We start from the raw sequence: 20,668 nt of genomic DNA, 5'->3' as shown, positions 1-20,668 counted from the left end.
AGGCATGATATAAAGAGGATATTTCGTTGATATTCAGTTCGTACGACGCAAAATCCGATAAAATACCTATATTATAGCTGGATTAGATAGTTATATTTATAATCGTAATATTTTAAATGTACAAAGCAAGCTTCAAACACGGTTTTACTATTCTCGAGGGAGAAGGTATTAGATAATTATCTTTTAAAGAAATATATTTAGAATAAATATGGAAATATACAAAGAAACATTAGAAAACGTACAATGATCGTTTTGTGGTTTACTGGTTGTTCCGAGTGGTAAAAATCAGCGTATTATATCATCAAGCTCTTATCATCTATTTACATTTATTGTTGTTTAAAAATGCAAGTTACCATCATTATGATCTTGTATAAAATAAAAGAAAAAGCATTGAATTGACAAATTACGTTGATCGTATAAGCATAGGATATTTTATCTTTATAGCGTAATAGAACATATAAAAATATCTATTTGAGTACAATTCGAAATCTTGCTATAAAAACGTTACTATCGATACCAACTATGATATTATACGATCTTAAATTGAAGGAAAAATGAAATTAAGGAGTATCAGAAAGCGATTTTGATCGTTTCATGCGCAAATCGCGCGTGCAACAAAACATGGCGATCATGTTGATGTACAGATGAACGAGCAACAACATGAGTAAAACGTGCCATCACTTTTTCTTTGCATCTTTTAATCCAGCACCAGCGTTAAACTTGAAGAAAACGATGTCTCCGTCTTCGACGACGTAGTTTCGTCCTTGTTGCCTATATTTTCCGGCGGCCTATAGTAAAAAGAAAAAAAGAAGATTAATATAGCCACATTTACATAGAACAACTGGAAAATAAAAACAATGAAAAGCATTCGATTGGTGTTAAATATCACACAGTACGATACTCACCTTTACCGCTGCTTCCGATCCTTCGTTTTTAAAATCGTCGAATTTCATGACTTCAGCCATGATGAATCCCTTCTCGAAATCTGTGTGAATCTTGCCAGCAGCTTGAGGTGCTTTTGTGCCTTTCTAAAGTAACGAAAGATTCTCGGATAAGATCATGAAAGAACATTGAAAAGGATCACTTTGATTTACCTGGATCGTCCATGCTTTCACTTCATCGTGTCCCGCTGTAAAGAAGTACTGCAATTGCAACGCTTTGTATCCTTGAACGATAATCTTGTCAAGCGCGCTAAAAACGATTCGTAAGATGAAACAGCAAATTTTCAACTCGTATTAGAAAAAAGAAGACGAGGGGGGGGGGGGAGCAGAAAAAAATGAATTCTTGGTTCAAAGAAGGGGTGGCCAAAAAACAGGACTGTGGAATATGATTGTCTCGAACCGAATATCGTCTAATGACAGGGTACAAGAAGGGAAGCCATCCTGTTCCGTGAGCCCGACGAACTTCGAGACTTCAGAGAATACACATAAAGCTGAACGACTTAATACCGCAATTTTATCACTCTAACTCTGTCCGAGATCTACTTCGGCGCCTTGGTTATCTGCGGTCTCGAAATAAAATCGCGGTATCTAGAAATCTTTCGTTTGTCCCCTGTGATTACCAAGAGAACCTACCTTATGCGATCATTTCGAGGGATCGACAAAATTTGCCGAAGAATTTAGATTTCTAACCATCAATGCCAGATTATAGGTATCATTGGTAACGATTTTATATTTTCCACGCTAGCTATAATTATGCAATCCCCTTCGGTCCAAAATAATTGCAACATAAATTTATATAACGAACAAAGTTTTTCTTTATCCAACGCATTATAGTTCTGTACGTCGATTACTTTTATCGGTATAACATACAGTATGTTACAGTATAACAATGTTGAAAACGTACGCGAACTTGATCGAGTTTACCGTGCATAACACGGGTTGAGTTTGTTCGCGAATGACCCACTAGCCAACTGAACCGGTTGATCCTCATTCCACTCGTCTCCCTGGTTATACCGGTGTGCCCGGGAGGATAGGAGGGGTTTTTATGCAATTTTGCAAGAATTTGAATAGCCGTTCGTAAAAATATAATGCGCCACAGTAAAGATGCCGCAGTTTTTATTGGTCACCCTACATGAAAGTAGGGCTAGTCTAGACGCTTAAACCGAGCCCTCCATTGTTATTACCATTAGTAGATAACCTGGTGCATAGCTAAATATGGGAACCTGACTTTCTTAGGTTTTAAAGCAGGGGAGGATTAGGTTTTACGAATTTTACGATTTTTACGTTCGTTCTTCTCCCTTCCTTTCACTCTCTCTCTCTCTCTCTTTTTTTCTTTTCTTTTAAATTCACGCAACACACTGCTTATTTTGGCGGTCGTTTCATTTGCAAGTATAAAGATAGTTTGGCGTTCATTTAAAAGATACAGATAGAGCTATGTAACGAATTATAGACACCGTTACTCACCTCGTAACTTTGTTCTCTTCTTGATATTTCGCACGTTCTGCGTCATCCATATCGAAAAGTTTATTTTCGAAAGTTCCACTGAATGGGATTAAAATAGCTCCTGGATCGTTCTTATCAACCCATTCTTTGATTTTGATTAACCTGAAATTGACATGTGAGTGTTAAGACATAAGAAAAATTCGTATGTTAATTAATATATTAATGATCGATTGTCGTTTGTTTAAAGCGTCAAATAACGATAATATACATATAGATCCCAGATAATAAACGATATATACATACCATTTATTCTTCTTACGTATGTAATCCTTTTCGGACAGATTAACTAAATAAATGACTGGCTTTGACGTGAGGAATAAATATTTATTGAGAGCCTCGATCTAAAAACACGACCGACCAGAATAACATTGGAATAGCATTAAAATTTTTCATTTGCAAAGCGATACGATTAACTTACGTCAGTAGCACTCCAGTCGGCAAACCTGATATGCCTCTTTTCATCCACCATTATACCTTTCACTTTCAATAACGTATCCTGCACAGAAAAGCACTCGATTATATCTGTAAGCGTTAGCTTTCTCCAACAGATTGTATTTTTTACCACTACCGTGCGAAAATACTGGATTCGAAAAAGATCAGTGTTCCGCTAACGATAATAGTCGGCCAGACGAATAAGTTCGTAAGTAAGTACGCTACCAAGTGGAATAATCCCGAGATCGAACTGTGATTAGAGGATTGTACACTAACGAAACGCCTCTCTATTACTTTGACCGAGAGAGAAGACGAGGAGGTAGCTTGGAACTCTCGAAAAGTTTTAGCAAATTGCAAAGTCTAGAACGAGGGGAGAGATCGGAAATTGCCGTGGGTCAATCCACGGAAAGAGGGTAATTCGATTGATTCGTTCTAGGAAGTAGTGTACCGACCGCGCTCTCTTAATTTCCTCGGTAATTTCGTTCAGGCTCTACGATATGCCTACATTTACAATGATTTCTTTCGTTTCTCAATCCGAACGTCAAAAGAGAACGAGTTTCTTTAAACGTCCTAATGTATTTCTTTCGATGTGCAGGGTTAACGACGTTAAAACGCATCAAATCTTCAAACATAAATTACTACTTACGTATTCAGGCTTTAGTTTCTTGTCGTTTCCTCGGACAACGAGCTTCTCCAGCTTCTCCAGATGACCATTTAAAAACTCGATATCTTTCAACCGTAATTCCTCGCTAATTATCTCGAGATCTCTCACGGGATTCACGTCTCCTTCCACGTGAGTAACGTCGTCGTCGTCGAACGCTCCTACGAATAAGATACGATATTAATCCGCTTAGTTTGGCAAATTTATTTTCTAGAATCGATGCAGTTCTATGAAAACTGTTAACGAAAGCTATAACGGTATAGTACTCTTACGTCTATAAGCTACTCGTGCGTGTTGCAAGATAAACTCGTGTCCATGATTGCATGTGCAATGCACGGAAGGAGCAAACACGATGATAAACTAATCTCTCGATCTCATCGGCAACGCTACCTTCCCTTTAACGTAATCGATTTTATCAGTTATTGTTCATCTGGGACAGCAACGTCGTCGCTTGCTCCTATATAAAGAGCTTCGTATCGAATCGAATGTTTATGCTGGACTTACGGCAAAGATGAAAAATCCCATCGCAAGCGTTGATGTGCGATAAGAAATTGTTTCCCAGGCCTTGTCCCTCCGCGGCACCTTTGACCAAGCCAGCGATGTCCACGACATTTAAGAAAGCTGGAACTTTGCTGAAACCGTAAATAAGGACGCGTCTCATCGCGATTCTCGATTCGTTCAAGAAGCAAAAGTCGCGAACTCTGTTGCTCTTAAGAGTTCGAACTTCGGAGGGTGGTTTCAGCCTTCGAACCTGAGTCACCGCGGCTAAAAGATATACACATATATATAGATATATCTACTATATTCGGCTGTTCCTCCTTCCTAAAAAGTTTCATCCAAATCGAAGCCGGGAGCATCCGCGACTTTTTCTTGTAAGTACGAATAGAATACGACTGATGATGTATTTACACTGTAACATGCACGCGCCTAGAATTTAAAGGAGGGCGTCGCAGTGACAACGAGCTGTATTTAAATGCTAATGCAAGTAGCATCATTAAACAATTAGCCTTTGAAGAGAGGCGTTAGTAAAATGAGCAAGAAGGGGAGTGCCATGTTAGGTGGCTTTCATTAGGGATCGTTGAATCATCTGACACGTGACAGCCATTCGGACTTTGCAGTGTCGTTGGCCGTTGGCGACAGTGTTTCGGAGTTGGGTGCCAGGGTGACCAGGATGCAAGACACGCTCTTTGATCTAACACGGTAGCGAGTTTTAATCTCTTCAAATTAGTTGAATTCCGAGGAAAGCACGTGTCGCAAAGCAAACTCGATTCGTCTTTCACTCGATAATTTTTCGTTACTTCGCTATACTTTGAAGTTCATCGATTCTATGCCGCTCCCTCTCGCTCTCTCTCTCTCTCTCTTTCTCTTTTGCGCTCTGCCATGGTTAAGTTTAACTGTTTACCAACGACAACAGCGTCGAAGAATATTTTACCGTGGACCGAACATACGCTTTGCTTTCCAATCTTCCTGCTGCTCTGTACATTCAATCTCGTCGTGTGAACGAGCCAGCGTGATAACGCGAGGCACGGTAAACACGGCTTTCATCGACAAGTTGATGCATACCACAGCACGTATAGCGGTTTCCATGTGTTTCGGTGGAACTTTCATCGCGTTTGATTAGTTTCGAGTGTCACGTGAAATTTTAATTAATCTTTTCTAGCCTCCCCTCGGAGGGCATACATTGATCTTTCTAACGCAAAATAATCCAGTCAATATCGCATATAAATCTAAGTTTTAGAAATATCTTACGAAATTTTATCTTAAATAATAGTATGCCACGAGCGAGTAAAAGAAAAACGTACGTGAAGTCGGCTGGTATTCAACGTGAGTTATACGTCGCGTAGACGAATTTTGTCGAATCTGCATTGCAGATCACGTACCGCTTTCTCTCCTCCCTATCCCTGCCTTGTGAAAATAAAAGCAAAGGAGTATGGAAATGTCAATGGTTATTCCAACTCGTTTCCCATTGCGAGGGCGCATTTTCTGGTAGACTCGTCACTTTTGTTCGATAATACAATAACTCGTATCAGTTATTTGTCGTTACGATCGAACAATATTTTCACCGGTATGTAGTAGCTGGTTTGATACGTACCTAGCTGGCTTAAAATATTCGCACAGGTAATCGAATCTTGCGTCAGGAACGGGTACGCGACGTGCTGAAAGATAAAATCTAGTTAGACGACAAATACGGTCAATTTTTCTTAACAAATAACACGCGTCATATATTCACATGGGGAATAAAAAAATAATAGGATATTGGAAAAAGAAATTCCAGTCAGACAGTAGATTATCTATACGTTGTTTATTGTCTATTTACAAAGTGTTTATTACACTGAGATATAAAGTTTTATAATAACATTTAGACACGATTAAAGTACAAAATATCTAAATTATTCGTCGTCGGGATTCGATAAAATCTGTAATAGAAAATAATAGGACAAATTATCTATTCACAATGTGTTTATTATTATTGTCGACTTTTTATCGTCGGGATCGGCTAAAATTTGCGTCGGTGATGTTCGACGAAACGTAATTGAAGTAGACTTAGGTACATATATACGAGATAACATAGACGATTGTCGAGTGTATCTGTGAGTAGGATTAGCCTGATCTTTATATACAGGTGCATGTATGAAAGGGTTTATCCTTTTCTTCATCGTTCGGGTCGCTGCTTTGATGATCATTTCACGACTGTACATTCTTCTGCTAATTGTTTTGTACAACTCAGTTTCTTTTAAGCCGCAACATGTGTTACGAGCCTTTAAGTATACACCGATATAAACGGCGGCGGTAGCCGAAGGCGATAAACCTGGTAATTTCGGCCGATCTACGCTGATTTCGTTTACAGCTTTGATTATTAACTTGGAAACCGTTTGTTCCAAGAAACCAACATTTGGCAGAGATTTTACGTCGATCGTTGGCATCGTATATAAAAATTTCATTTGAACGTTCGCGTATTTATCGGGTTGCGCTAAAAATTTATCGCGACAATCTTCCGTACAGAACAGGTATAAATTGTCTTTGTACAAAACTGCTGTAACTATTTTTCCAGGTACAAGTTTTCGACTTGGTAATCCATCGAAGTACGTTACTAAGCAAAATCCTCTGACTTGCAAACGTTTGGCCCAACACGAATGTTCCAAGTCGATCGTTTCCGTTAAAATTCGCGGACGATCTTCCGGTGGATACGCATTGTTCGCCGGTGGAAGATATTTTTGCGGGTGTTGAATAAATTCATTGGTATGTTGCGAACAAATCCAGTAGAAGTGTTCCCTAAACTGAATCGTGCCTCGATGATCCGGAGGTCCCGATGTCTTCATCGTGTTCTCGTAGTACAAGCAAAGAGGACAATAGGACTCGAACCGGCTTTGTCGTCTCCTAAATTCGTACGGCGAGACGCTCATATATTTCAAGCTGTGAATTTTATCGTAGTCACTTTCACGAAAGTACGATCTGATGATCGTGTATCTGGAACATACGCGTCGATCAGCTTGGCTCCACACATACCACATACATTTAGTCGCGTCTAATTCTATTACGTTCTGGGTGAAACTTTTTAACCAAGTTCGAAAGTGTTCCTGATCGACTTCCCAAACGGCATAGCGATGAGATAAAAAGCTATTCGAGAAGGTAGGTGGTTTTATCGTTCGATCGTCGGATGCGCGAGACAAACGATCGAGACAAAAAGCTAGATTCGCTTTCAGGTCGAGAGTGATCATTGGTTGAAGACCTAGAAACGTCAGTTGCTCGTATTCTTTGCGGTTTAAGGGAAAACCATCGAGCACGAAACCTTGAGAAATCACATTAGGATCGATGGAATACATTTCAACGGCACGGTTTACGCATTCCGTTGGAACCGTTCGACCTGCACGAAGAGAAGATTCCGTCAATTGCGCCCACTCTGTCCAAGGAAAATATTTGACGATGTAACGTAGAGCGGCTCCTCGCGTTATCACTTTTACGCCATATTTGTTGGCAAATCGTTGTGCAAGAGTCGTTTTCCCGGATTTCGGTGGGCCAATGATAGAGAGCCGGAATGGAATAATAGGTGCGCAAGAATCTCGTTCGAGATACTCGAACGGACTCTCTAAAAATGCGGTCTGCGCGTCTTTGCCGCCGAAGAAGTAGACGAATTGTCTGTGTATGACGGGATAAATCTCCTGCACAGATTCCAGTGGCAGGAACATTTGCAGAGGAACGTTATTTTGACGCAACTGCACAGGACACCAGCGTCCAAAGGAACTTAAAAGATAATAGCCGCAATCAAGCAGAGTGTCGGCTGTTTCAAGATCGATGGTATAGATCTTCTCCAGGATAGAAATATCTCGACGAACGTAGGGCTCGAGAATTCTCATAATTCGCAGTAAAACGTTTTTTACATCTGCTTCGGCATCCACTACGATATACGGTATCGATTCATTTTCTAGAAGGTTGCGAATAGCAGCTATCTTTTGAGAATCAGTTTCGTACTTGCTGAAAAATTCTTGCTCGATTCTTCGTCTCGCTGTTTCAAAATCTTCCCAGTCGGTGAACAGCACAGGCTCAGGATTCTCTCGATACCACGTTTCTTCTAATTCAAACCTTCTCACTTCCATTTCTTCCAAATCCGTGTCATCGCTCAGCATGTATTCCTCCATGAGTATGTCGTCTTCGTCCTTGTATTCGTGCTCCGCGTTATCTTCTTCTTCCCCGATATATCGTTGACCGATCATCTCATCCAGCATTCTTTTCACCCAAATATCTCGATCTCTTCGATAATCTTCAAGCTGTGTAGCGTATCGTAATTGTTCGATGCGTTTCTTCTCTTCCAAATTCTGTTCCCACGATGCGAGTAATTTCGGTATTACTCTGTCCGATACCGTCTCTCTACCGCAACGAAGTTCTATTATTATCTCGGGCACCGTGTACTCTCTTATAGCAGTTTCTACGTCTTGCGGACAGCTTGGAAACTGATCGAACACGGCACCGGGTTCGCCGTAAAGTCCTTTGAAAAATCGCGTTAAACATTCGTCGTGCATTCTTTCAGGAAGAAGCACACTGCCGTCTCTCCAATAACTTCGAATAAATGTCAGAATTGTATTAGAGTCGCTGTTGTATCTCTCGTCGCTCAGATCTGCTGGCAATTCTACCTCATCGGGAAGTTCGTTTGATAAAACAAGAACATCTCTGTGGGATAATGGTCGCATTCCACGGGATCCCATGTACGTAGTGAAACAATTAAAGTAATCTATATGAAGCAGACCGTATTCTCGAGATATCGCGTCTGACAACGTGCTTTTCCCACTTCCTGATGGACCAACGATACTCATACGAAGGGGTGGAATTAAAGATAAAGGCCTTTTCAATGGAAGACCTAATTTTTGCGGGCCACGTAAAAATTCCTCGAGAGCTGTGAGACTAGATAGATGATATATCTTATCCATAAAAATAGCGCTGAACTCTTCTTTGCCTCTCCAAAATATATTATATCTTAATAACGCCACTGGACAGTAGTAATTAGTGTCTCCAAAGCGACGATTATCTTCCTTAGAAGGTAATTCCGCCGTTTCTCTTTCACCTTCCTTTTCTTCTTCTTCTTCTTCTTCGATATTTTCCGTGTCATCGGTCATGCCGATATATTCTGCAAGATCTCTTTCTCTTTCCTTCTCCTCGTCAGTCATAACTCTTGCCTTATCCATATAACGATCCTTAATTCGATCCATAACGTATTTCGAGACATCGGTGATTTTACCAACATCGCAGGTAATAAGATTTCTGCAAGTATCCATCGCTCTTTCTCGTATCGCTTCCCAATCCGATTCAAACCTCTGAATGTGTCTAATATATTCGACCAGACCTTGCGCCTCTTCCTCGCCCTCTTCATCTCCAAGGTCTTCGAAGCTTTCCTCGAATTGCCCATCCTTTTCGATGCCACGAATTTTGCGCCATTTTGATATCAAATAATCGTAAGGATCCTCGTCGAACAAAAGAATCGCATCCTCGAAGATAATCTCCGAATCTTCCACGATTGTTTTCCAAGAATCGATATTGGGATACATACCATCTACGATGTAACCTCCGTCTCTCCATATTTCAATATCGATTTCTTCTCTCGGCACGCTCTGTATAGCCTCCACAATCGCATGATCCGACGAATAAATATACGAGTTAACGTTCGCCGAATATTTTCCAATCTCCTTCGCGTTTATTATCGTACCTCTTAACACTCGTGCCAATTCGTCGCAGAGATCAGATTTGCCAGAATAGTCAGGTCCAAATACTACGATTTTACAAGTCGGTCGCGGAGACAAAGGAGAAATAAAAGTTCTTGGATTTTCGATAAATAAATCAGCAGCCTCGTTCGACGAAAGAAAGAAGACTTTGTTCATAAATCGAACGGCGTGTTTCGCTAATCCTTCCACGGTCCTTCCCTTTGTTAATTCGACGGGACAAAGAAAATTCCAGGACGACAGTCTCCAAGGGAATAGAGGCGAAACGGTTTCTCTGTTTCTCAGATCTTGAAACGCTTCTTCGTTCGACTTATCTTCGAATTCGTCGCCAATTACGGGTATCATTGGCGATTCACCCTCGAATTCTAACGCAGCGTGATTCGCGAATCTTCGCGGAAGAATTACACGCGGCACTGGCAATGTGCGTAGCCGTGAGATAAAAATTTGAAACATTAGCGATACAGGTGTACGACCATCCACGCGAATTATGTTCTGTGGGTTGTATAGCAAGATCCATTTCTCGATCGTAGGCAGTGCCACGCGTTTGTACATTGCACATTGCGATTCCACGTTGGATCTTTCGTCAGAAGGTCGTTTCAGTAAGTATTTCCCCTGGTTCTCGTCTAAAACTCGTTCTTCCTTCGTCAACTCTTGATACAATTCAAAGGAAACGTTCATGTTATTCTGCATTTTGTTATGAGAAAATAACATCTCAATATGTCTGCTCATACCAGCGAAACTCGTGTCTACGGTGCGACCAGTTGTCGGATCTATACGAAAATGTGCACGCTTTATCGTCGCGTCCGCGTCAGGACACATTACGTAAACGATTATCGATGGTTTTATGGGCCACGTTGCGAAAATATCTTCGATCTGACTTGAAATAAAATCTTCGTAACGTGGATTTTCCAGTACGACACATGCTTGATTCTCTACCTTTTGTTCGCGAGAAGTCGAAATATCTTTGCTATTATCCGACACATCGTGATGTTTGATCTCTTCTTCGTTCGCTGTATCGCAGGTTCTAGGAACCGACGTGTTAAAAATCTTCATAAAATTCTCGTCATTTTCTGGATCCAGCTTCTCGGTGGAAATATTTGGGTAAGAAGAATAATCGAGTGTCTCGTTTGGAATTAACGGCAATCCTTCTACAACGTACCCTTTGTGAAACACGTCCCTTTTATTAAGACGACTCGCTATCAAATTCATGATAATTTCTGCACCTAAACATTCACCTGTTTTCAACACGTCCGCCATGAATTTACCTTTTTCGCTGTTTCGCTGGATCTCCTGTTGCATAAGCGATAACGGAGAAATCAACACGCAATTCCAAGAGTCCGCGATCATAGTCGCAAGTTTCGTAGTGTTCAAGTCAGGTTTGCCCAGAACGACGAAACAAGTTGGTTCGCTTGCCAGATATTTGTTTCTCGCTTCGGTTTCGTCATAGGGATCGCGAATCTCGTGAGGTTCCTGAGAGGGTTCAAAGTGTGCTCGGACGTTTCCATACTCTCTCGACTCGCATTTGGCGGGAAATCTAGTAAATGGATTTGTATCTTCGTGGAAGACGTAGTAAGAGTTAGCTTTTGGATACACACATTGATGAGCTTCGGGCCAGGAAGGAGAATACTTCTGGCGAGGATATCCTTTGATGAATCGGAAGAAACTCTTTTTTATAATAAACGATGCATCTGCGTAAAACTTCTCGTGCTCGTCTTCGTGCTCTTCTTTTATCTTGGGACGCGATGTTTTATCACACATCGTTGGATATATCTCATTTTTAGGTTACTATATAAATCTTTTACACAGAGTTGCAAACAAACGACATGCGATTTAATATCAGGTTAAATATTTGCAGTGGCAGACGCGAACTACGATTAACGTTATTAGGTCGGAGCATCTAAAAAATGTTGCTTTGTATAGTAAAAATTGAATGAAATTTCAATTCGATTATATCATGTGCTGTAGAAAATATTTTCTATGACGTACAACACGATATCGCTATTATGATTATTAGACTGCGAATGTATATGCAAACATAGATGAAATTTAAAGGTAAAGTTAATGTAATATAGAAGTATACAGAAAGTTTCCAAAGCGAAGTGCTCGTCGTAACTTTTAGTAAGCGAAACGAGTCTCCAGCCAAGTTCCATTTCTTTACTTTCTTTTTGTTCTTTACTCGCAGAAATACAAATTTGCACAGAAGTCCGCAGTCTATAATAAACATGCATAAGAAAAAAATATGAATACTTATTTTCATTGGGATCGATGGTGCAGAAGGGAAAGTTCTCAGCAGCAGCCTGGCTTTTCGTGAGAACGTTGAAGAAGGTTGATTTTCCTACGTTAGGTATGCCTACTATACCAACTTTCAAATTAGTACCTACGCGGCCAATAAGCGGCTTCCTTTCAGGTTCTTCGATTTTCTTTGGCGCCATTCTATGACAGAAATATAAATCTATCGTCATTGCACACATTCATATGAAACCGTATCGCGATTTCAAGAATCCAACACTGATTAGAATCAAATCTTGTAACACGTTTGTCGAAGGTTCGCTTCGATTCGAGAAGTTCCATTCATTTCCACAGCGACACTATTCGCTTCGCAATGGCCAGGTTTACCGATTCGTCTTTGTCTACGTACTAACGCAGCATGCAAAAATGACCGCGTCTGCATATTTATAGGGAGAGAGGGGGGGGGGGTGATATATCAGTTTGCATGGACAGAAATGAAAATGATCCAACATGGGCCACGCCCTTGTTCCTCCAACCCTCGGAATCTTTAACAGTCCACCATGTTTCACCTACCTATGCACGCAGTGCCCCCCGGCCTCTTGATACTTCGAACAGAATCAAGGCACGGCGGACAGAGCGGAGTAGAATGAAGCGAGAGAGCAGAGTCGAGAGAGTCGGCTTCTCAAACATCGGGTCGCTTTCGAGCGCTCGGGGTGACTAATTATATTAATGCGGACGGCACATCAAGCGATTGCTGTATTTACCGCAAGATTGCCCCCCTTCTTTCTTTTCATCCTTCGCTCGCTGTACAACGGGGCCCGCGCCATATCAAAAGGATGAAACAGGTACGAGACGCCTACGGGAGGCGAAGGGAGAGACCCGGGGAAGGCCAAGGGAAGCAAAGGGAGGCGAACGAAAGTGCGGAGAAGCGAATTCGACGAGAAAGAAGAAGGGACGAGGTGGATTCTCCTGAGCAAAGATGCGAGGGAGGAGGAATACGTCGGGTAAGGGGACCGACGATTACTGGGCACCAAAGCCGCGAATCACCGGCATCACGCCGGGAATCTGCAACCGCGCCTTAGGCCGCCAATCCGCCACCGACTTTGCGATTCCTCTTCCTCTGTCTCGTCTTTCGGATCCCTCTCTCTACCCTTCCTTTCTCGTTCCTTTTCACACGATCAGCCATCCCGACTGGCTTTCCTCTTCCTCTCCGTCTATCCCCGAAACTATCTACTCTCTCGAACAGTTTAACTCGAAACCGCGCCACCTCCAACCGTTCTTCATCACGGTACCCACGAAATTTGCAGATTACGATAATGGAAGAGAAGAAAGGACCCGCCCGCGATGCTACTCAACAGCCGCTCTGGCGCCGTGGTATCACCGTCGCCTCTGCTTTTACGACATTGTCTCGCCATCGTTGCCTCCGCTTTATCGATCGCTTCTTCTACCTCCTCTACCTTTACCTCGATGGAAATATAACAATACTTTATTAAAGGCGATAGTTTCTCGAGTTAAAACGAATCGAGTAAAATGTACGTGATATAAATTTCGAAATTTGAAATTCGAAAGAGGCGCCAATATTTAGTACCGTACCGGCTGGATTGGGGGTGCTTCGAGCTTTAGGTGTATTGTACAGTGCTGCCACGTAGCACTAGATTCTCGAACCAAATGCAAGATGCACACCAGATCTTAACCTTACTTTAGAAGGAGAGCGAGTTATTTATAGATTGCTAGCTTTAACAATTTCCAGTTATTTGTTTTTTAACATTCTTAGGGTATGCTCGAGTCCTTCGTTCGTACGTAAGAGCCATGTGTATGTTTCTATCAGCACAACAAACGTTGTATCATTTTTGCATGCACGTACGTTACCTGCTTGTGTGGAAATTATATGAAAATCTACGAGAATAACGCTGTTCTCACCCGCTACAGAGATGATTAGATAATTAAGTATCGATTAAATACCTCGAGTATTTTTCGTATTGTTCCTAGGTAAATATCACTGCACAACGCGTGGCAAAGATAGGAACACAGCACTGCACTGACGTCGACGTCTCACGTTCGACCGGCCTTTAGTAGCGAAACAGATATCTATATTACCAGCCGAGAGTTTTGTCGATTGGATAAACGAAGATTAAATAAAGGAAAAAAGAACAACGGAGCTACAAATTAAAACAAAAAATGAGTAATCAAATACGTTTTGAATGATATCTCGAACAATAGTATCGTATTCTTTTCGTTTGTTTTTTTTCCATTATTATATACTATTATCCGCTGTTTTGATATTTAATTACTTCTTGCTTTTTCTGAAACGATTTCTTCGTTCGTCTCGATGATCTGATCCTGAAGTATCTATTCGCAAACAAGTTCATTATGATTCTAGGAATAGCTTCGTGGAATGAAACGCTACCTTTAATCCGTGGGAGAAAAAGGGGCCATCAGAGAGGGTTGATTGCAATGCTTTCGTGGAAACCATAAACACGCACGCTCCTCCCCAAACAAATGTGCAAAACCACTTGAACGTTAAAAAATACTCGCGATTGAAATCATAGCGTAAAACTGTGATTTCGTTCAAGCGGAATAAAAACGCCTTTTAAACCTTATCGTTGATGCAACTAACACTGCAAATGCCATATGGTTTGTTCTTCGCTTTCGCGAGTTCAATAATTTTCTAACGTTGACTTAGTTGTGATTCGTTACGTAACGCAACATCCATGCAACGAGGAGTGTTGTGCTCCGAAATACGACCGCGATTATCGGAGTCTAATTGGACGGTGTGCGTATGTGATGGGAACGCACGCCGTTGATCACCGGAGGGCCGTAATTCGAAGGATAATATTAAGATTGCCTCGGAATGGAGAAAAAAGGATAACCGAGTATGCAGACGCGTTCGCGTGTATGCGTGCCTTTATGTCTGGCGCCGTGAGACTGGATCAGGGAAGGATGCGACGATCGTTGACACCGACGTTGTATTTCAACGAGAAATTGGTTTCCTACCTTGGGCAGGAAAATGGTCGTTACACGAGAAGAGTTTTCCTCGTGCTGCTCTCTTAATTTCCAAAATTGCTTAATTTCCCTTTAATTGCAAGAACGCATAACGTTCACCGTGGAAGCCGAACGTATTATGTAATTTGCATAACTTCGTGAGATTTCAATTACGTCACAGACATATTTCTTGCCAGCACGATATTGCGTTAACCGATGTTTCATTTGGCGAACAGATTTCTAACATTGTGTCGACCTTGTGCCGTATGATTATTTCAATTATTTTATTACGAACCGTATCAATCTCGGCCCATATAATGCATATAATCAGGAGGCTATTATTCCACGAGCGCACGGCTGGCGGAAAGGACCTTTCTCCTACCTCTGTTCGGCCCCGTAGTCCGTACCATCTCAACTCGCTCGTTTTCGTGATATTGTAATTTGAAGACCGCAAACTCGCTGACGTCACTGGTGCACTGGAGCATCTTGCCAGCGTAGCGCACGATCGAAACTCTTCTGCCTTCTGCCCTTTCTTATTGCTTCGACAATTTCGATGAAAAGCATATTAAAGCGCGGCGAATTATAGGAATTTCGGCAGATTAGATATGCGCCGAATTGAAGGATTGCGTTACTAATTCCGGCGAAAACGCCGACGCGCTGCTCGTTGCTCGAAGATTTATTTGACCACGATGCACCACCGGGTTGCAACGGAAGAATAATCTTGTTAGTTGTGACGTAGTTGCGTAAGAAATTTCTATCCGAATCGTGTTCGCGTTAAACCATGTTCCGAAAGACGCGAATACGAAGAAAGCGAATCGTAACTTGTTCGAACCGCCATACCTGGCCATTGAATCAGAAGCATTCGGAACATTCAATATTTATTAGGTTTTTAGTTAATCGAGAGGTACGAGCAAATGTAAATGGCAAAGTTACGAAGCAAACGGCAAAGAAATGCAATAAAATCGATACTATGGTAAATAATAAGTAACTTGCTCGTTCGAAGCAGCGTTCAAGGTAGCAGTCTCTCGAAGAAAGCATGTTTCCAAGCGGAAAGATCGAAGAAAGAAAGGGCATTTAACATCTGTTCAAATAGTACACACCTTACGGGCTGTCAATTACTTAAAAGCGATTGCACATCGTAACATTCGAGCAGTGAGTCGTTTGGTCGCGGTGTTCTCGAATATACCGGGTGTTTTTATTACTAGAAAAAATAGAAGACGGACCGTAAATGGAGCACCGAATAACAGGGTGCGAGAAATAAGAACAGAGTTTGCATTGGTAGATAATAAATGTAGAAAACGATCGTTTAATGAGAAACATGCAGGACTCGTCTTTACGAGGAAATAACATCGAAACTATCGAGCGTGGGCCAATTAGACGGCGCATAAAATTTTTGTTTCGTATCCCGCTATAATACGCGCACTGCAATCATCGTTAAAGATGACTTAATCGACGTCTACGTTAATTGATATCCTTACTTAACATTCGAAACTAGAAAAGTAGGTGCATGAAACTATCAATTAGCTTTAAATTCGACGTTCGTATTCTCGAGTTTCTCGTCTCTTTCGTATCGCTATCGGAAACGAGGTAGAGAGAAAAGACATTTATAAGATGATTTATGGCAAGAAGCGAGTTACTGTCGACAGGTATGATAATCTCTATGATATAGGAAGGTCGTAAAATCGGTCAAATGTCAAACTTTACACGTGCATGGTATTTGAACAAGTAAATTGATACGTAATTGGCGCGAAACTTTAATTGTTAGATCTACCGGGTGCATTGACGCTTTCTGAACCATGATAATTACAGACATAAAATTATTAAAGCGTAACGATAAGCAACTGGAAAATTATCCCATTTTGTTTTACGCGCCACGTATTATATGTATAAAATGGTAATTTTACTTTCAACTTGATTTAAGTTGGATGGAAAGCCTTTGGTGTACCTATCATTGTACACATGATCGCACATGATGCTTCAAGAATCATGCGTATAAGTGCATTCAATAACTCGATATTAACCAGCGACTCGGTCCACTTAACGCGAATAAAATTGAAAAAAATGTTGCTGGAAGATAACGATGTTGTAATAACTCGCCAGCAAGTCGGATAAACGCTAGAAACGGTTCATTGGCTGCATTACGAGCTCATAAAATACGATGCTGCTTCCACGTTGCATCCGCTGTTTCATGTTTTTACGAGGCAAATTGAAGATTATAGAATGACCGCTCTCGCTTTTCTCAGCTGTTGCTGCATCGTTTAGGAGCATTATAACTCGCCGTTTCCTTTCTTCCTTTGCATAACCATATTCGGCATATGACTGGCCGTAGGAAAAGGAAAATTACGCAGGAAGAGACGCAGCGATTAGAAAGAATTTGTTAGGTAACGAGTCGTCGGAGATTGTCTAACAAATGTTAGAATCGTGGAAATACCGCGCCTTCGACTACTTCTTTGTTAAGAAGTAACGTTATCTTCTAATTTAAGATACGTTGCTGTGCTTTTATGCTTTCGGGGAGGAAGGAAACGCGAAATAAAATCGAAAAACGGCACGTTAATGTGGAAATCATCGGATTTTTATCCTACAGAACTTTCAAATTATACACGTTCAGGATGAAACAGATTATAAACACTGTATCGAGATAGACTAGAAGAACATCCCTAATAACTAATTGCATAGGGGCGTAAAGAAGCCTTGATAATTCTTCGAGCATGTAGCCACGCAATTAAGGTGTAACGTTTCGAAGTTCTGGTCGTAAACAACACGGGCAAAGTAGCGGAACCTCCGAGGCTCGGTTCCGCCCGTCAATTGTTACCAATCGTTACCAATCAGAGTAATACGTGTCATTATAGCGAGAAGGTTAGCAGCAATACGCACAACCATCATTCTGTCATGTACCTACGGAACAGATTGCCCCGATAACAATGTTAATTTGGATAATTATCAACGGGTAATCACGTTGTTCGCATTCTACGCGCGTGAACTCCAACACAACGAATACGTTTTACAATTTCGTTAATTATTTTTTGTCGATGCTTTGCTCGTCGAAGTATCACGAACGATCGCCATATCGCGTTAATAGTTAACGCGGTAAGCGAGTGTGATACGTTGCTTTGTCCCATCAGCAACGTAGATATAATAATATCCTACAGCTCTGGGATTAATCGATAAGGTGTTAATAATATCTCAAGGCTGTTGATGCTATTAATTAGAACAAACTATAAAAATATTATCTCGCGTTATTATAACGCGCGCAAGTCGTATACACCTGTTATTATATCTGGACGCGCGCAATGATTAAAATTAATTAGTGAGACACAGAGAGAATTCGTTTCTTAACGCGCTTTTAACTGTCGCTGTTCAACGGACAATTTGTTGAAAATTAATTAACACAAGGCATACGATGGCGCAACAGTGAGTTTTACAGCGCAGAAATCCGGTGTTTCAGTCTGCGAACGTGTTCTCCGTCTATCGTTGCTCCAAGATTTTCTATGCCTGCAGATTTGTTGCAAATTCGCGCAAACGATGTCCGCGATTCTTTCAGGATAATCGACATTTTCCAATATTTGTTTTACGCTCTGTCAGCTAACTTATTACAAAGCGATATACGTACACACAGTAAAAAAGAAATAAAAAGAAGAAACAGAAATTTTTATAGTTACGAAATTCAATATTAACGCAGACAAATCAATTTCGAATAGTAACATTTACAAGTAACGTTATTCGTGTAATTTAATTTGAATTAAAAAATGAAAGAACGCAGCAGAAGGTAGAGGATTGATAAAGAAAAGAAACGATTTTACCCAAGAGACGACTCGTGCTGACGAGTTAGACAGGTTAAAAGAAAGCGACATATTTGACGCTACGTAACGTCTTCGACATTGGTAGGCATGGTGCGCGTTCGCGATGGTACAGTTTTGTTGCTTGTGCATCGTTGCGCGAGTATTACGCGAGAATGAAGATGAGGCATCGGTCTTTGATTTTGCATAGCTGGAACGATCCGGTCTGATTGGAGCACGGGCCGAGCAGTTTTAACCAGTGAACAGCAGCGGATCAAAAACGATTCGAAAGTCGCGATGTATCGCGCTCCTTGTACAGCTATAAGAAGAAGTAGTAGAAGAAGAAGAAGAAGAAGAAGAAGAAGAAGAAGAAAAGCAACGCGTTCGTGCATCGCGTGGCAGAAACTGAACCAACCAGTGGCCACGCCTCCTTAGACAGCCGCCAGCCAACAATTAAGATTTGATCGGCAAAAATGGTTGAGGCAAAATGGCGCTGGCCACTGAATACGTAATGCTCATGGACGAGACTGGCCGACCTGCTGGCGGAACCGACACAACACGTGCTTCCTTGCATCCGGACTGCAGTCAGACTCGCGTTTATGATTAGAGGGTAACTCTGTAACTTACAACGACTATCGTGCCTCGGTACAACCTCTTCTGCGAAGGAAACATTGTTACAAAATTTACGCTGCTTATCGTGTTCGACTACGATCCCATGGTTAGCGCCGATAGCCTCGAAGGTTCCGAATTTTTTGCCATTGCTTATCGTTTGCATACGACTATCGCAAAGAGGAAAGGATAATGGGGTAAAAATAGTTTTACGGGACAAAGCGTAAAGTTCGCGAGAACCGTGTGCCCCTAAATGCAGGCAACCGCTAAGGCATGCGTGCGTGTAAGTACGTGTAGGAATCGGCTGGAGAAAAAGTCGTACGGCAAAAGTGGATTGTACGAGGTTGGCAAATTGCAATACACGGGAACTAGGAAACGACGTAGAACCTTCGTAAAATATTCACGAGAAGATAGACTCGGAAAGATACAATGATACAGAAATTGCGGCGTTCTCCGTTAACGTGACACGGCAGCAAACGCGTAGCGCGTGTTGCGACGCCAGGAGTACATCGTTACGTCGAGTCATAAATCATATTGATAGCAACGTACAACGTTTTCATCGTTCACACACATTGCGCGCGGTGAATGTGTTGGTGATTAATGTACTTTGATAGATGCGCGTACGAATATCCATCGGTATATAACTCTACCTGTCGATTGGCAAGATTGGATCTGCCTTCCGTTCGGTCAGCCTTTCTTTTTATTTTTTGCCGGCTTGTACGAGTCCATCGTACACCACCGACATTCCTTTTTCCCCTTTGGACGAAAGAAGAGTCTCGAGACCGGATTAAAATTGCAGGAGCGATTTCGCGAACTCACGATATCGGCGAAAATGCAGCAGAGGCTCTAATCATGGCGGATACACGCCGCGGTAGCTGCTACCACGTTTTACCCCTTAACTCAAGACTCTCATTACACTAATGTCCCGCCAATCACGGACCCTCCGCCGTCTGCACCCCCCTCCAAACCCTACACTTTTTCTCAATCGCTCGAATCAGAATCATGCAAACTGTTGCAAAAATCGAATAACGTCAGCTCTGGTTGGAAGACGCAGCGAACGGCCGGCATCCGCGACTTATCCGTCGACTTTCGCGCCCGTGGAAACGTCGCGTAGCGAAGAAACCTTGGACGAAAGGTGTCTTTGTTTGACCGCGTTCGCCTGTTTCGTGCGCGAAACACCGGGACAAAACGATAGGTCGTTGCGTTAATGAGTCCGTTACGTATTAATTTCACGATTTTACGATTCCGCATTGGCCAAATGAACGGGCGTCTCGCATAGAACGCGGTCTTTTGCACCGTTCAAACGTTACAACGGCCCATCGGAGT

General features: G+C 41.8%; 1 protein-coding gene across 2 annotated transcripts; it reads right to left on the bottom strand.

Annotated features, from left to right (window-relative positions):
- Positions 1-176: 176 nt before the first annotated feature.
- LOC117154880 (obg-like ATPase 1) lies at positions 177-14,043 on the bottom strand. 2 transcript variants are annotated; one of them, XM_033330260.2, is made up of 11 exons: positions 13,938-14,043; positions 11,998-12,179; positions 5,630-5,690; positions 4,042-4,169; positions 3,523-3,698; positions 2,863-2,940; positions 2,688-2,785; positions 2,406-2,546; positions 1,095-1,191; positions 906-1,028; positions 177-788 (listed from the first exon to the last, which is right to left on the bottom strand). In XM_033330260.2, the coding sequence occupies exons 2-11, from the start codon at positions 12,176-12,178 to the stop codon at positions 678-680; spliced, it is 1,194 nt and encodes a 397-aa protein (XP_033186151.1). In that variant the 5' UTR covers position 12,179; positions 13,938-14,043; the 3' UTR covers positions 177-677. The 2 variants fall into 2 exon arrangements, with proteins under 2 accessions (XP_033186151.1, XP_033186152.2); XM_033330261.2 differs by lacking the exons at positions 11,998-12,179; positions 13,938-14,043 and adding an exon at positions 6,400-11,968 and having other exon boundaries at positions 5,630-5,707.
- Positions 14,044-20,668: the final 6,625 nt, after the last annotated feature.

This window comes from Bombus vancouverensis, chromosome 11 (assembly GCF_051014615.1).
Source record: "Bombus vancouverensis nearcticus chromosome 11, iyBomVanc1_principal, whole genome shotgun sequence".
NCBI lineage: Eukaryota > Metazoa > Arthropoda > Insecta > Hymenoptera > Apidae > Bombus > Bombus vancouverensis.
The sequence above is the reverse complement of the archived record's forward strand: the minus strand, read 5'-3'. Positions and strand labels throughout refer to the sequence as shown.